This window comes from Trichomycterus rosablanca, chromosome 22, assembly GCF_030014385.1.
Source record: "Trichomycterus rosablanca isolate fTriRos1 chromosome 22, fTriRos1.hap1, whole genome shotgun sequence".
Classification (NCBI taxonomy): Eukaryota; Metazoa; Chordata; class Actinopteri; order Siluriformes; family Trichomycteridae; genus Trichomycterus; species Trichomycterus rosablanca.
The window spans coordinates 10,305,167-10,324,210 of record NC_086009.1 but is presented as its reverse complement, the minus strand read 5'-3'; the positions used below and the strand labels follow the sequence as shown (position 1 = coordinate 10,324,210).

At 38.2% G+C, this 19,044-nt stretch overlaps 1 protein-coding gene across 1 annotated transcript in view; it reads left to right on the top strand.

The window, feature by feature from the left end:
• Nucleotides 1–19,044, top strand: part of spop (speckle type BTB/POZ protein) — a 213,257-nt gene that overhangs the window by 129,376 nt on the left and 64,837 nt on the right. The window contains exon 6 of the mRNA XM_063018506.1: nucleotides 13,116–13,243. Within this exon, the coding sequence (XP_062874576.1) occupies nucleotides 13,116–13,243 (128 nt within the window). The remainder of the gene's footprint in view (nucleotides 1–13,115; nucleotides 13,244–19,044) is intronic.

Here is a 19,044-nt window from a genome sequence, read left to right as displayed (position 1 = left end):
GTTGTTGGATTTGTCTAAGCAGATTCTAATGAAAAGGGATTGGTGTCAGAATCAGCTTACTCGCTCAGTCACATACACGCTTCTGCCTTTTCATGCACTTTATGTTGCCAAGTTTATTTTTCACTTTCTTATCTGGTTTATTTTTTACCAGAAGTACTTTGTAGAGCTGATGACAAACTGCAACTCTTAACAGTTTCAGGGCTCTAGAGTGCGACCAAATTTGTCAATGGTGCGACTGAAAAAAATCTGAGGTCGCACCGGTGCGACCGGCCATTCGAGGGGAAAAAAAGTCTCTGTGACTCTGAAAGTCTCCGGTGCAACAACAGACACACATTAGGCCCATATCTAAATCATATTGATATGTCTAAACCAATCAGAGATAGTGAAGGGCGGGACCAGCGTCATCAACGGGCGTTACACAGCGAAAGCTAAGAGTAGTAATATCATGGCGGAGTGTGTAGGATAATGTGTGGGCATCTGTGCTGCTGTTACAGATGTTGGTTTTTATGTAAAAACATCAATCAAATATCGGTGATAAGAAGACGTGACGTGTTTGTCTCGGTTGTTGTTCTCTTTAGTTCATTGGCGTGAGAAGATTTTTGCGCTTCGCTTTCACCGCTTTCACAGCACTCGACTCGATAGATAAAACATTAAAGTTCCATGATACAAACAAACATCCGTGTAAAATAATCATCAAAACCATTCTAAAAGCTCCACATGTATCTGTGTTTAACTGGATTTACTTCGCGTGTGGTGTTTATATTTCACGTTAAGCGGTGTTTGTTCTGTCCGGGTTACTTTTACCACGTCATATCACAGTTCATCTTTTTTTTGAGGCACTTTTAAAAATATCTGACTCAAAATGTAATCATGTCATGTAGCCTATGTCAATAATATGCATCTCGTTACTGCATTAACCATATGTAATATTTTTATCATTAAATGAGATGTTCAGTTTGAAGCCCTTAAAACACTTGCACTTTTCATTTAGATTTTCTTTTTATTTCATTTATCTTGAGTTAAAATTTCAGCTCAGTGAAGCACTTTAAACACCAACACTTTTTTAGTAAGTTACCTTTCTTGTAGAATTGTGCTTTAAATAAAGAACTTTATGTTGACCAGATTGTTAGTTAATCATTCACAAGTCAATATTGCCTATATGAACAGCAATAAAAAAAAAAAAAAACTGTAAAACCTGTAAAACTGAGGTGTTAAATGTGATGTGGTCGAAAATTTGGGTGCACCTAACTTTTGTGCTGGTGCACCTATGAAAAAAAGTTAGGCGCAGCAGTGCAACCAGTGCAAAAAGTTAGTCTAGAGCCTTGAATTTGTTTGAATAAAAGGAGGTTTTTAGCTTTAGATAAAGCACCACAGAGACGTAAGCCTGCTGGAACAGTAAAAGGACCCTTTCCAAACTACTATGTCTCTGTATGCTGAAGCATTAGCGTTACCCTAAACTAAGGGGCATAACACGAAACCTAAATTTTACTGTTAGCATTATGCTTTCCGATAGATCGTTATTTTATAAAATTGTATATACAGATTTGTATATACCAGTGTATACCTGGAGTCAATAATTGGTAAGGATGTACACATAGTTTTGGTCACACATTATATGCAATACAATATTATATACCCTTGTTAGCAACTGCTTTACCTGACATCTTGGCTAGCTAGCCTGTTTATAAGTTTGCTTTTAATATTAACAGATTTCACATCTGCTAATATTAAAAGCACACTTATATACACCGAATAGCCATAACATTAAAACCACCCCCTTGTTTCTACACACACTGTCCATTTTATCAGCTCCACTTACCAAAAAGGAGCACTTTGTAGTTCTACAATTACTGACTGTAGTCCATCTGTTTGTCTGCAACAGTTATCTCTGTAGGACCACTACAGAGTAGGTATTATTTGGGTGGTCGATCATTTTTACACACTTTTACACACAGAACATTTACCAGCATTTTTGGTTTCACTTACAGGGGTTGGACAAAATAACTGAAACACCTGGTTTTAGACCACAATAATTTATTAGTATGGTGTAGGGCCTCCTTTTGCGGCCAATACAGCGTCAATTCGTCTTGGAAATGACATATACAAGTCCTGCACAGTGGTCAGAGGGATTTTAAGCCATTCTTCTTGCAGGATAGTGGCCAGGTCACTACGTGATGCTGGTGGAGGAAAACGTTTCCTGACTCGCTTCTCCAAAACACCCCAAAGTGGCTCAATAATATTTAGATCTGGTGACTGTGCAGGCCATGGGAGATGTTCAACTTCACTTTCATGTTCATCAAACCAATCTTTCACCAGTCTTGCTGTGTGTATTGGTGCATTGTCATCCTGATACACGGCACCGCCATTGGATGCACATGGTCCTCCAGAATGGTTCGGTAGTCCTTGGCAGTGACGCGCCCATCTAGCACAAGTATTGGGCCAAGGGAATGCCATGATATGGCAGCCCAAACCATCACTGATCCACCCCCATGCTTCACTCTGGGCATGCAACAGTCTGGGTGGTACGCTTCTTTGGGGCTTCTCCACACCGTAACTCTCCCGGATGTGGGGAAAACAGTAAAGGTGGACTCATCAGAGAACAATACATGTTTCACATTGTCCACAGCCCAAGATTTGCGCTCCTTGCACCATTGAAACCGACGTTTGGCATTGGCACGAGTGACCAAAGGTTTGGCTATAGCAGCCCGGCCGTGTATATTGACCCTGTGGAGCTCCCGACGAACAGTTCTGGTGGAAACAGGAGAGTTGAGGTGCACATTTAATTCTGCCGTGATTTGGGCAGCCGTGGTTTTATGTTTTTTGGATACAATCCGGGTTAGCACCCGAACATCCCTTTTAGACAGCTTCCTCTTGCGTCCACAGTTAATCCTGTTGGATGTGGTTTGTCCTTCTTGGTGGTATGCTGACATTACCCTGGATACCGTGGCTCTTGATACATCACAAAGACTTGCTGTCTTGGTCACAGATGCGCCAGCAAGACGTGCACCAACAATTTGTCCTCTTTTGAACTCTGGTATGTCACCCATAATGTTGTGTGCATTGCAATATTTTCAGCAAAACTGTACTCTTACCCTGCTAATTGAACCTTCACACTCTGCTCTTACTGGTGCAATGTGCAATTAATGAAGATTGGCCACCAGACTGGTCCAATTTAGCCATGAAACCTCCCACACTAAAATGACAGGTGTTTCAGTTATTTTGTCCAACCCCTGTACATTCCAGCTGTCAACACATCTCGCTTTACGGCGTGTCGTCCAAAGTGTCTACAATTGGAAGATGTGGATGTCAATCAAACATGATGGACCAGTTAGAATTGACGCAGAGTTACGTTTTTCCGTTAAATTTCTGTCATGTTGTTAGATTATTAAACCCTGCTTTATTTTGAAGAGGACATCTGTGGTTAAACGGGAATCGGTATAGTTTGTTTTATTTCATAACACTAATGGATTAATCATTGAGGATCATCTCCAAGCTGGGACAAGATTTTCTTAATCTCAGATAAGCGATTTATCATTTATAAAGTGATTTTTATTGTGTTTAAACAGTGTTTTTAGATGTGACAGTAGTAGATAATTTTTTTAAATGCTAAAAGTTGAAGTAGATCAGTGTGTTTTAATTTCTGAATGGCTGTTGCAGATGAGTTGTAGATCAGTGACACATGTTAATGATGTCATCAAGATGCACCTTGTTACGGCAGTTGCCGAATGAGCTGGCAATAAACGGCGCTCTGTTGGAACGTATCTTAGTGTGTTATTTGCTTTACACACAAACAATGGCCTTATTTACATTGATTTTTTTGCTTTACACACAAACAATGGCCTTTTTTACATTAAGTGTTATTTGCATTAAGTGTTATTTATATTAAGTGTTATTTACATTGTGTTTTTGCTTTACACACAAACAGTGGCCATATTTACATTAAGTGTTATTTACAGTAAGTGTTATTTACATTACGTGTTATTTACGTTACGTGTTATTTTCATTAAGTGTTTTTTGCTTTACACACAAACAATGGCTTTATTTACATTGTGTTATTTACATTAAGTGTTATTTACATTGTGTTATTGACATTGTGTTATTGCTTTACACACAAACAATGGCCTTATTTACATTAAGTGTTATTTACATTAAGCAACAGTATTAGATTGGATTACACATTTTTTCCTTTTGATATCCGATCCAGTGAGTTGGGCCAATTTCGGACCGATACAGAGTATCGAATTGGTGCCAGCCCTAACTTCAACCACTAACAACACACATTCACACACACATTTATTCTGTTCTCTTCTTTTTCACAGTTCCCTTGTTTGCCTTTAAATCTAACTCATGTTTGTTTTGTTTTGTCATACATACCTCGCTCATCCCTTTAACCCTGCTCCTTAGTTCCTCTGTGGTCTGTGTGATGCTTCAACAGTAACCTTTTAATTCTGACCCTGATTGGCTACTTGCCACCACAGCTTATTTTTTCTTGAACTTTGATTGGTCAGCTTTCAAGATAGTCCCCAGTGAGAGCCCAGACCAGCCTTAGCTGAAACCATCTATTATAAAGGACAATCGAGTTTCTTTTGTGTGTCTGTCTTGCCCTCTGTATCTGTTTAATGCTCCATGTGAAGCAGATCAGTTTCACTATCAAACTTACAAAGTACAACACCCTGCATTTTACTAACAACACACACACACACACACACACACACACATATTACTCTGTTCTCTTCTTTTTCACAGTTCCCTTGTTTGCCTTTAAATCTAGCTCATGTTTGTTTTGTTTGATCAGATTGACTGGGTCACATACATACCTCGCTCATCCCTTTAACCCTGCTTCTTAGTTCCTCTGTGGTGTGTGTGATGCTTCAACAGTAACCTTTTAATTGTGACCCTGATTGGCTACTTGCCACCACAGCTTATTTTTTCTTGAACTTTGATTGGTCAGCTTCCAAGATAGTCCCCAGTGAGAGCATCTATTATAAAGGATAGTAGAGTTTTTGTGTGTGTGTCTGTCTTGCCCTCTGTATCTGTTTAATGCTCCCTCTGAAACAGATCAGTGTCACTATCAAACTTACAAAGTACAACACACTGCATTTGACACTGGGTTTGTTGTACGCTAACTAGTAAACTAGTAAACATGTTCAGCCAGTAAAGTAAATGAGAGAAAATTTAAAAATAATAATAATAAAGATGCATCAGAGGGAGTATTACATTTCTAAGATGATATTTCCACTCCTAATAGAGCCGGGTATTATACACACCGTGTTACAACAAAATAATAAAATAATCTCTTCATCTCCTCACTTACGCTTTCTCCATGTAATCTAAGAAGGGAAATTAAATTCGCCTTCAAAGTCCTTCGACACATTTTATGGTTACCTGAGTACTGCTGGATATAATCAATCCATCACAGGCACATTTTGGATATTTAAAACAAGTATAAGCCCAAAGATACTTCTGCGTATAGGGGTCTTTATGTTGCCTGCAGGCACAGTGGCTCATTGGGTAGCACTGTCTCCTCACGGCAGTCTCACAGCAAGAGGGTCCTGGGTTCGATCCCCAGGTGGGGCGGTCTGGGTCCTTTCTGTGTTAAGTTTGCATGTTCTCCCCATGTCTGCATGGGTTTCCTCTGGGAGCTCTGAGATACAAAATTGTCCATGACTGTGTTTGACATTAATTAAACTTGTGAACTGATGAATTTTGTGTAACCAGTAACTACCTGTCCTGTCATGTAACCAAAGTGTGTAAAAACATGACGTTAAAATCCTAATAAATAAATAAATAAATAAATGTTGCCTGCAGTGGGTATACATTCAACTCTAACCTACTATTACAGATACACTATATATAGGGTCCTACTTATTTCACGGGAAAATGTGCTTAATTACACTAATCTCATTTAAAAAATCACAGATTTCACTGACTTTTAAAGAAAAGTGACACATTTCACATCAGTCATTAACACATAAATTAAATGATAGAATAAATGGAAGCCACAATACACAGCACAGCTACAATACACTACCTTAATGGGTAAATTTAAACCTAGAACCCCCCCCCATGTCCACAGAATTGGGTTGGGAGTTTTCCAAACTCAGTTACCCGAGTGCTGTTTTTAGCTGCTTTACACTTCGACATCTTGGACAACTGATTGCTAACTGAATAGCCATAGGATTGCTAGTGTAACATACTTTTCTTTGCAGTGTAGTGTGCTGACAATGTTTGATGTATGTGTTTACGTATTGAATGCATTTTGTACCTTTGGGGAATCCATAATCAATGTAAAAGTGTGCTTCTCTACACACGTGATCATCTCTCTGTAGAACAAGTTCAGTAAAGTATTCTGTTCTCGATAGTTTGTCTATGTACAGTTTATTTCTTACTTTATAAACTCAGCAAACTCTAAAGTCGCTCAGTAACACTAGGACAGCCTCATAGTGCAAATTAACCAGTAAACATGAAACACTTCTATCTTACCAGAGCTAAAAACATTAAATTGCTAAACACAAACCGTACATTTTAAATTTCACAGGAAATTGCATATTACACGAGATTATGTATATTCATGGCCGTGAATTATGTAGAGCCTTAACTATATATAATGTATAACAATCCCTTCTAATGAATTTAGGTGTTTCAGTCACATTCATTACTAATGGTGAATAACATTAGTTATATGCATTTACCTATGTGGCAACAACTATGGCGAAGTTCTTTATCTCTTCAAGCAAGGTCTATAATGCCTTCCTAGAAGAGAACATATGTATGTGCCTATGTACCTAACCCCTTTGAGCACTTTAATAGGTAGACTTATCACAAATAGGTAGACTTATCACAAATTAAATTACTGACTGTAGCCTAGCTATCTTTTGCTATGTACTTATCAAAAGGGACCACAATAGGTCCCACTCCTGAAAAGATTATGTTTGGTTAAAAATGGTTCACCACTCAATAACATCTGATTAATGAGGGTCCTGTGAGGTTTCTCATTTGATCGATAAATATGGTGCAGGGTGTGACAGACTACAAAGCAGCAGATTAAATACTCACAGTTCATCAGTACGAAAGGTGTAGCTTCTAAAATAACCAACAAGTGTACGCCATTTAGGAAAGGTTAAAATTGCATGGTCTCTTGACCCCACTTCTGATCACTTCCCAGAAGCTCTGCCCATTTGTTCCACATTTAACAGTAAAAATAATACTGTACAAATTTAGATCAAATGCAGCTTTAAAAACATAATCATTTTTGCCAATAAGTTTGCTTCTGCTAGGATTCTGACTGTGTTTACTTAATTTTAAATAAACAAATATTGTAAGGATTAAAATACAATTAACTGTGAAGCCCAAAGGAGGAACAGCTCCACTGGAGTCCAAATGAGTTTGTGTAATTTTGTATCTCAATAAAGAAGTTGTTCTATTTTCTCAGCATTTTAGTGTTGATAGAAAACTTTAAATATCGTTATTTATCCCTGATTTGCTTCTGGCTGAGCTAATACTATACTTTACTTAGACCAGGGGTGTCCAAGCCTTGTTGGGGGCCAGATGGAGTAAAAAAAATATACAAACACAGGCCACAGACTCATTTGTAAAACAACAAATAAAAATATGATAGAAGTACTTGACTACCAACAATAACACTTTCTTTCTATTTGAGAATTTTTGAGAGGTACTTTGCCAATCTCACTCACCAGTTTATAATCCCAATAGGATTAAACATACACACTTCCCTCTGAACTCAGTAAAAATGTTCATTTTCCTAGCGCACCAGGAACTTTCTGTATTCGCTGTCTAGTTTTGTATCTTTGGAGCCACCATGTTTATTCAGAACCATGTTTATCTCAGAAACATTAATGTAGGTGTAATGCTAGTGTTTTGAGCTGGGGGAAAGAAGATGGGGAGCGTTTTAGATTCGTTTCATGTGATAGCGACTCCAAGTGTTTAAACAGTTCAGGCAGTTTTTAACATTTGCTTAGTAGTGGACACACCTAAAATTTTATTTCTAAAATACCTCGTGATAACGAGTCACAGTCTAGAGATCCCTGACTTTGGGATGTCCAAAAGTGAGTAAGTGTGCACAAACTATCTGTCTATATAAATGTTCATATATGTGTTATATGAGCTCTAGCAGTCGAATCTGCAGGTTTCAGTCTGCACCAAGGCCGTAATTCTAATATATATTTGGAGAAACCTGTCCAATATTTAGATATGCTCAAAATGAACCCCAATATACTGATGTAAACTAGGGCTGGGCGATATGACTAAAAAAACTCTTGATATGCTTTTGAGAAGTGGCGATATGTGATACGATATAATCTAAACTTAAAGTCCAATGGCAGGCCACTGCCATATTTTAGCTTATTTTGTGTATAAGTTATCTTAAAAACACAAAACATTGGGTGTGTTCGAAAAGCTAGCTCTCTCTCTACATAGACAGCATTTTACGTCATCCTGTGCGTGCTCCCGAGAAGGAGGCTGTTCGAAATCCTAGATGCCTTAAAATCCTCACTTCTGAGGCATCTTAACATTTCAATGTTATTTTGGCTCAAGAACGAGTGAGCATCCGACCCTGCCTTAGTGATCAAGGCAATCCCAGAATTCATTGCGGGTCGGGTGCTCTTCTCTCACAGAAAAATAAACATGGCTGACGGGGCGGAGAAACTAATGGAGTTATTTTCAAATGTAAATAAAATATTACTGATTTTTAACTTGTATAAACTTGTACCAAGTGTTTTTATTTGCAAGTTCGGGCTTGTCAGGAAATGTAACCGTTATCAGTACATGAAGGAAGATGTTATATTGACGTTAGCGTGCTGTGCTACCTCAGTTTATTGGTTTTAATGGCAAGATGCTAAATGCTAAACCCGATGGAATCGCTATCTAAGTAGTGCGTTCGAATAACCTGCCTTATAAGTCACTGACTTATTAGAATCCTCTCTACTAAGGCAGCTGCCTATGTAGACAGTAAGACAGCAAGGCAGCTCCCTAGGTTTTCGAACACACCCATTGGAGTTCTGATACATTCTGACAGAATTAGTGTTTATATTTTAGATTATTACAAGACTGTATTTTTATTAATATTGAAAATATTTATATCAAACAAACCAGCAGAATCTCTCAATCACATCAAAAAAATCCCGAAAAAGTTCAATATTTGATCATTTACATTTACATTTTTAGCATTTAGCAGACGCAGTGACTTACACAATGAGCTGAACATGATGAGCAATTGAGGGTTAAGGGCCTTGCTCAGGGACCCAACAGTGGCAACCTGGTGGTGGTGGGGCTTGAACCGGCAACCTTCTGTTTACTAGTCCAGTACCTTTACCACTGAGCTATCACTGCCCATTATTACTGATAATGCTTTGATAATGCACGTTAAACAGCAGCACCGCGACCCAGATCAACCACACAGCAGAACAAAATCATAACTGCGGCGTACCTGAGCTTCTCTTCTTTAAATTGAGATCAAATCTATACCCGTGTGTTGTTCCATTAGGGATATAATCCACTTGTTTTTCTTCTTGGAGGCCATCTTGTATGTTTCCAGAATATTTCCAGAATATATAAATCCATTTCCAACTGTGTTTGTTCACCCAACTAATGAAAACTGTTTTTAGATAGTTTATTCTCTCGACTTTCCCAGTAAAAAGCTGAAACTGGTAATTTGTTCTCTAAACTGTCACTTATACTTCTACAACCAATAAAAAGAGAGATTAAAATTCTGCCCAAAATCAGAATTGGAAGCTCTGATTGGTTTATACAGCTGTTTATCAAGGCATGGACCACGACTGAATCTCTTTATCAAATGAACTGATTCATGGAGTTGTTTACGCACGACACCATAATGAAATAGAGTGAGCATAATAAATGAATCTTTACCATAGATAAGAGCACAGCTCCCTGATTCGATTCCAATGAATAATTGTTTTGAAAAGAGTTGTTTCTGACTCATTTTAGTGATTCAGTTTGCATGTGTGTGTGTGTGCACGTGCCCACCCGCTCATGCGTGAAAGAAAGTGTGCTGAACTTTTTTTTGTGCAGTTTTAAATGTTCTCAAATGGTAACCTGTGTATCCTAGGCATACTTGATATATCGAATATGGTCATTTTCAACATTGTGTGAAAAGTAATATTGAATATATCGATATTTGCAATATACCGCCCAGCCCTAATGTAAACATCATAAAAAAAACATATTCCACTCACTAGCATTGCATAATGTTAGGATCTCATCAGTTGTTGTTGGCAGGAATGTTTTAGAATGGCCGAAAACCCCATTCCCCCCTAATGTTTAGTTTATGGCTATGACCTTGGTCTACAGCAGCCTTGCTAATCTTGTAACTGTAACACAAAATTGCTTCGATGTTTTTCCTCATCGTTGGTGTATTTTCTTTCTCCAGCACCTGCCTGAACTGAGCGGACAACTTCCATTACTCATGCACCTTTTACTGAAGAGTAATTTACCGCCCACCCATGCATATGCAATGCTTGTTCATAGTTTAATTAATTTCACAGGCAAAATTGATGATTTAACCTTAAGCAATCACAAACTCACTTATTTTCTTGGTGTTTTTATGAAGTCGTGCTCAGACAGCAGCTTCTAATATCAATTTCCACCTTGCCTGCTGTGTCCCAGTGTTGATGAGACCTTCTTCATCTACACAGCTCTGATCTTGCCGGCTGGGTTTTTTATGCCTAATTTGTGCAGCGACCAAACACAAGGTACACAAAATAACCATCTAGGAAGGGCAAAGTGTTTAACCTCTGAGTTCCTGTAAATCTTTAAAGAAAAACGTTTTTCAGCCATTTTAACTTTAAGGTGGGCAAGGAGGCAACAAGATGTGAGAACCCCTTTCAGTAAGTTTAGGTGTTGTAGCCACACCTATTGCTAACAGGTGTATGAATATAATCATGGCAAATAAATGATATGCTTTCATGTTTGTGGCAAAGGTTGGGAAATGCTCTTTACTATTAAGATGGATGGATGGATGGATGGATATCGATCAGTTGATCATTTTAATCTTAAAGGAAAAAGCAGGTGTTACAGCAGCTCAAAGTACATTAAGTAAAATATATATAAAAGTATACTTACGTATATAAATAATATGTAATAAACTATTGTAAATGTGTCCTTTGCAGTAACATTAACAGATGTGCAATAGTACGCAATGTACAATACTGTCTGTGTAGGTGAATAACTACAATATAGATAATATGTAACATATATACACTGATCAGCCATAACATTAAAACCACCTCTTTGTTTTTGCACACACTGTCCATTTTATCAGCTCCACTTACCATATAGAAGCACTTTGTAGTTCTACGATTACTGACTGTAGTCCATCTGTTTCTCTGCATGCTTTCTTAACCTGCTTTCACTCTGTTCTTTAATGGTTAGAACCCCCACAGGACCACCACAGAGCAGGTATTATTTAGGTGGTGGATCATTCTCAGCACTGCAGTGACAATGACTTGGTGGTGGTGTGTTAGTGTGTGTTGTGCTGGTATGAGTGGATAAGACACAGCAGCGCTGCTGGAGTTTTTAAATACCATGTCCTCTCACTGTCCACTCTATTAGACACTCCTACCTGGTTGGTCCACCTTGTAGATGTAAAGTCAGAGACGATCACTCATCTGTTGCTGCTGTTTGAGTTGGTCATCTTCTAGACCTTCATCAGTGGTCACAGGACGCTGCCCTCGGGGTGCTGTTGGCTGGATGTTTTTGGTTGGTGGACTATTCTCAGTCCAGAAGGGACAGAGAATATAGAGTTTATCAGACTCCTAAACTCAGTACTGTAACAATTTCCTCCGGACATTTTCTGCTGCCACACACTGAACTGTATTGACTGTTACTTGCATTTTTGACTATGTTACTTGCATTTTTGCACACCTCCTGGAAATGCACAATAATTTCTGCACCTTACTTGTATTTTGCACCATATTTACTTTTTAGGCACCTTATCTGCATTGCCAATTTTACGCTGCTAATGTACAACATGTCACTACCTCAGGAACCATTGTACCATCTATTCACCATCATGTACTAACACTTGTCTTTAGTCCTGTGTTCTAATTACTTGTTTAGATTAGGGATAATAAGGAATATCTTTTGTAGTTATTTATTATAGGATTTTTTGTATTATTGTTGTATTTGCACTGTTTTGTATTGTCTTGCACTTTTTGTACCGTGTTACACCGTGATCCTAGAGGAACGCTGTTTCGTTTCAATATGTACTTGTATGTAGCTGAAATGACAATAAAACCTCTCTGACTCTGACTCTGACTCTGACAGTGAGGTGTTTAAAAACTCCATTGGCATTGCTGTGTCTCATCCACTTATACCAGCACAACACACACTAACACACCACCACCATTTCAGTGTCATTGCAGTGCTGAGAATGATCCACCACCCAAATAATACCCACTCTGCAGTGGTCCTGTCCATTGTTTGTTGAGTTGCGTCTGAAGGAAATTTACTGACCCATTTTAAATAAATTTGAATATACTGTATAGTGCCATTCAAGTCTTCTAGTCCTTGAATGTGCTCACAAATTGTATTTTGAGTTAGTAGGGACATATTTCCACAAACATTCTCCAACATTCATATTTCTAATCATAATTTTGTAATGAAATGTTTAACAAGGTAATTGTCAGGTGTCCACATACTTTTGGCCATTTATTGTAGTCATCATCCATGTGCTCTTAACTTGATATAGGTGATATGACTGTAATTCCTTAATTTATAAGGCTGGTAGTTATCTTTACTAGTATTTTTACTAATATTTCATAACCCAGTAAAATTGAGTGAGGGAAATAAAATTAATGTAAGAGTATTTTGGTTGGCACCCATGCACATGCCTGCACACAACACCCTCACTCGGTTGCATCAAAGCGAATGCAGATATATAATATATTGAAAGTTGCCCGACAACTTGTTACAACCTTACAACAAATTGTTTGTACGGAGACACAGTTCAGTCTCAAAGTAAAAGGTTTGAACATGACTAAACTATGAGGTCAAAATAATAATGCATTCATAGAAGTTGTTTCAGGCTGGGGAACAGTTGAATTAACTAACATTGTTCTTTGCATTGTGGTTGTTTGCAGAGAGTCAGAGAGCCTACCGATTTGTTCAGGGCAAAGATTGGGGCTTCAAGAAGTTCATCAGACGAGACTTTCTGCTGGATGAGGCCAATGGGCTGCTGCCTGATGACAAATTGACCCTTTTCTGTGAGGTAAGGCTATCTTTTGTTTGCTGGTCAATCAAGCTAAAACACTGTTAGGCAGACTTTAGCACACAGTATAAAACAAAGTGCCAATAAGTTTTTTTAATGCATGACCAAAGGAAGTGCGACAAAATTATACAATACTACTCAAAGTACAGGGTCTATTCTATTCTATTCTATTGTATTCTATTCTATTCTATTCTATTCTATTCTATGTTATTCTATGTTATTCTTATACCTTTTCTGTCATTCTTTGCTATGCTGTAGAGGAACAGTATACAATGTTGCATCAGTGAGTATATTCTACACATAGTACAGCCGGTGTGCAATTACTTTTCAGTGCAACTACTGATTAAAGTATTTGTATGTGGACCTGACCATGGGAACACCGCCCTCCCCCGTTTGCAGCTATATAAGACTCCTTTCTTCTGGTAGAGCATTTCTTGAAGTGAGCAATGATGTTGAAGGAAAAGTCCTGGCTTGCATTTAACCTTCAAATTTATCCCAAAGATGTTGATTAGGATTGAGGTCAGGGCTCTATGTTGACCATGTAAGTTCCTTTAGAACAAACTCGCCAAACTATTTTTCATGAACAGGGGCTTAGTCTTGCTAAGGGTCTTACCCAAGCTGATACATATAATTGAAAACATATCATTTATCTTACTTTCTATTACATATTTCACATACTTTTGGCCATAATTAAGGCCCTACCAAGTAACAAAACTGGGTAATTTGCACTATGAGGTGGTCCTAGTATAACCGAGTATCTTTAGAGTTTGCTGAGTTCATAAAGTTAGAAATAAACTGTCGAAAGACAAACTATAGGGGGTATAATACTTTACTGGCTTGTTCTTTTGAGGTGCAGCACAGACTACAGAGAGATCACATGTGTAAAGAAGCACACTTTTACATTGATTATGGCATCTTTAAAGGGACAAAATGTGCTCAATACATAAACACATACATCAGACATGGTCAGTACACAATACCACAGAGAAGTCTGTTACATTAGCAATCCTGTGAAAACATGGACAAGAATTTTCAAACATGAAGCCTTGCGCTGTTGCTGAATGTTCTAGTTTTACATTCAGCTATTAAGGTATAAGGCTGTGTATTGTAGCTTCTATTTATTGTCATTCAATTTATGAATGTTACAGTGGGGCCAAAAAGTATTTAGTCAGCCACTGATTGTGCAAGTTCTCCTACTTAGAAAGATGAGAGATGTCTGTAATTTTCATCATAGGTACACTTCAACTATGAGAGACAAAATGAGAAAAAAAAAATCCAGGAAATCACATTGTAGGATTTTTAAAGAATTTATTTGTAAATTATGGTGGAAAATAAGTATTTGGTCAATAACAAAAGTTCAACTCAATACTTTGTAACATAACCTTTGTTGGCAATGACAGAGGTGAAACGTTTCCTGTAAGTCTTCACCAGGTTTGCACACACTGTAGCTGGTATTTTGGCCCATTCCTCCATGCAGATCTCCTCTAGAGCAGTGATGTTTTGGGGCTGTCGCTGGGCAACACGGACTCCACAAATTTTCTATGGGGTTGAGGTCTGGAGACCGGCTAGGCCACTCCAGGACCTTGAAATGCTTTTTACGGAGCCACTCCTTTGTTGCCCGAGCGGTGTGTTTGGGATCATTGTCATGCTGGAAGACCCAGCCACGTTCCATCTTCAATGCTCTCACTGATGGAAGGAGGTTTTGGCTTAAAATCTCACGATACACGGCCCCGTTCATTCTTCCCTTAACACGGATCAGTCGTCCTGTCCCCTTTGCAGAAAAATAGCCCCAAAGCATGATGTTTCCACCCCCATGCTTCACAGTAGGTATGGTGTTCTTGGGTTCTTCTTCTTCCTCCAAACACGACGAGTTGAGTTTTTACCAAAAAGTTCCATTTTGGTTTCATCTGACCACATGATATTCTCCCAATCCTCTTCTGGATCATCCATATGCTCTCTGGCAAACTTCAGACTGGCCTGGACATGTACTGGCTTAAGCAGGGGGACACGCCTGGCACTGCAGGATTTGAGTCCCTCTCTGCGTAGTGTGTTACTGATGGTCCCTTTGTTACTTTGGTCCCAGCTCTCTGCAGGTCATTCATCAGGTCCCTCCGTGTAGTTCTGGGATTTTTGCTCATCGTTCTCATGATCATTTTGACCCAACGGGATGAGATCTTGACCCCAAGGAAGATTATAAGTGGTCTTGTATGTCTTCCATTTTCTTACAATTGCTCCCACAGTTGATTTATTCACACCAACCTGCTTGCCTATTGTAGATTCACTCTTCCCAGCCTGGTGCAGGTCTACAATTTTCTTCCTGGTGTCCTTCGACAGCTCTTTGGTCTTGGCCATGGTTGAGTTTGGAGTTTGACTGTTTGAGGCTGTGGACAGGTGTCTTTTATACAGATAACGAGGTCAAACAGGTGCCATTAATACAGGTAACGAGTGGAGGACAGAAGAGCTTCTTAAAGAAGAAGTTACAGGTCTGTGAGAGCCAGAAATCTTGCTTGTTTGTGGGTGACCAAATACTTATTTTCCACCATAATTTACAAATAAATTCTTTAAAAATCCTACAATGTGATTTCCTGGATTTTTTTTTCTCATTTTGTCTCTCATAGTTGAAGTGTACCTATGATGAAAATTACAGACCTCTCTCATCTTTCTAAGTAGGAGAACCTGCACAATCAACGGCTGACTAAATACTTTTTGACCCCACTGTATATAACGACTGCCATAAAATGTGTCACTTTTCTTTATAAATTCATGAAATCTATGATTTTTTGAATAAGGAGGCCCGTGAAAATAAGCTATTTTTTTTTTTGTGAATTTAGTAAGGCCTTACCCATGATGTTTCTCTGTCTGCCTGGTGGTCTGTCTATTTTGTCATATGAAAGGTGTAATACGAATTTATTTACTTTTTATAAGCACCCACATGCACACTTAAGTGCCCTTAATATATAGGTAAGACCTTTGATGCTGATTTGAAAAAGGCACAGGTGGAATCTTTAAGCTTCTGCCTTTTTTGTAGAGCTGGTTCAAAGTGTGGCGAGCTCTATTCAAATGCTATACAGTGATTAATGTTTGATGCATGCTCCAAAGAGTTGGTGTTTCAGGCAAGCCTAATGAAGCCTGCAGGCACACAGCAGAAGGCTTTCTTCTTTTTTTGGGTACAAAGGAAAAGGTGGAAACAACGTTGGGGAAAATGCCCCTAGCTCCACTTTTGGTTTTTTTTGTATGTATGTATATATGTATGTACACTATATAGCCAAAAGTATTCACTTACCCATCCAAATAATTGAATTCAGGTGTTCCAATCACTTCTACAAACATATGTAAAAGAATGGGTCGCTCTCGGGAGCTCAGTGAATTCCAGCATGGTACCGTGATAGGATGCCATCTGTGCAACAAGTCCAGTCATGAATATTCCTTGCTACTAAATATTCCACAGTCTACTGTCAGTGGTATTATAACAACGTGGAAGCGATTGGCAACAACAGCAACTCGGCCACGAAGCGACATCATATTAAATCCTATGGATTAAGAATGGGATGTCACTCAAGTGTGACGAGCAAATACTTTTGGCAATATAGTGTATGTATGAAGCGTGTGTGTTCATTGTTGTTAGTAGTGTCTTTGCACTTTGCATTTATTTAGATGAATTTTTTTTTTTTTTTTTAAGTAGAATACTATTTTGGCCTGCCTTACCTTAATTATGCATTTACACTGTGAGCACGGCCAACTTGCAGTCGAAATAATAATTCGGCCCACAACATACCTAAAAAAACGACCAGACCAAGTAGTGTGCATCAGAGTGTATAGGATACACTAGGCTTAATAACAGGTGACATTCCTCTATCCTGTGCGACCTGCCTCACCCCTGTTATCATTAAACATCTGCTCATCGAATATCCCGAACATTCACAAGAAAAACTACTCTCCCTATCTAAAATGCTGGGGGAAATCCTCAACCAAGACAAAGCAAGAACAGTTCTCAGCTTTCTCACAGTAATAAAAATGAAAACACTAATCTGAGATCACTATAACAGAACTTATGAACAATGAACTATGCCATGTATAAAGTAACAGTCTTTCCTTCCTAATACAGCCAACAAGCAAACATGTCATTAAACCCAAACAAAACATAATATCTTGCTGTCAAATCCTTTAAAATCTTTTAAATTAAGAATATTAATCACATATTCCAGCAGTCACAGAAGCAATTAACTGGATAACTTAAATTAGACTTTAATGAGACTATTTGCTCTTTAGACAAGCTGAATTTCCCTTGAAAGGCTTCTTAATGCCTCAGGTATCAGTGGTTTTCTTGGAGAGTATTACAACACTGTGGACACAGAGCAGAGCAATATGTTCATTTTTAATAAATGAGTAATATATATTGCCTGATTAATATTTCCAAGAACACCTACAGTGAAGTATGGAGGAGTGAGGATAATGATACGAGGCTAATTTTGCACAATGGTACTGTGGCACGTCAACAAGGGAAACATGAATAAATCGAACCCTATTAGAGGGACCTTCGAAAAGAGGAATTGGTTACTTTTTAAAGCTGTAGGTTTAAACAATGTGCATAGCAACTAGGGATGAAACGATACACTCTACCCACGATGCAATGCGATACTGGGTTCATGATTTGATTTATGACAAAGTTTCCTTTTATTATTTCTCTTTAAAATACTGTATACAATTCTGTATTTGTGCTTATCTTTTATTTATCTAAATAATGAATGCCCTTTTATTTATCTAAATAATGAATGCCCTTTTATTTCTGAGGTAGGTACAAACTATGCACAAAACAATGCTGCACATTTCCCTTTTTTGTGTAAAAAAACTAAAATTAAAATTTTAAAACAAATCCCACATTAAATAAATAAATGAATAATACAAATAAACAAAGTATCCTCACATAAATAGATTTGGCTGTAAAATTCCGAACCTGGCAACCTTGTAGTGACGTCAACCAGGCGAGGTGAATAGCGTCAGTGCCCTCTGCTTTTTAAAGTGAATATTGATTCATTATACATGTAAACCGATTTGAATCGTTACAAATGTGATTTTTAATCTTGTGGTGCGTCGTTACATCCCTAGTAGCAACACATTTCTAATGTTTCTAATAATTTTTTCGTAATATTCGGTTTTTTTTAAGCACTAATTTTCCAAAAGTTGGGACAGAGCTGTGTTTGTGAACTGAGGATACTAATTGTTGCAGTTTTTAAGTATATTTTTTGTTCATTCTTGCCCATTATTCTCAATTTTTTCCAAAACAAGCTAACATATGCGCTCATCTGATTACAGCACACTTAATATTTTCACAATATTACATTATTTGCTATCTTTCATTGTGATTTTTTTTTTCTACAGTTAGCATTGTGTCTATGAAGCCCAGTGTTTTTAGTGCATGCCGTATGCAGTAGGTCTGGCATTGTCTTGCTAATATAACCATACACTTTTCCGGAAAAGGTGTCACCTTGATGGCAGCATGTGTCTCTCTAAAGTCCCAATGGTACCACACAGGCAAGTCACTCATGCCGTGGACAATGATGCACCCCCATACCATGACAGATGTTGCCATTCGCATCTTTCGCTGATATCAGTCTGGATGGTCCTTTTTGTCTTTTGTATGGAAAACTCTGTCTGTTTCTAACATCAAGCTGAAATGTGGACTTTCTGACCACAGCACCTGTTTCCACTGTCTTTTTGACCACCTGAGATGAGCTTGGGCCCAAGGAACTTGGCTGTGTTTTTGCATAGAGTTAAAATATAGCTTTCTCTTTGTGTAATAG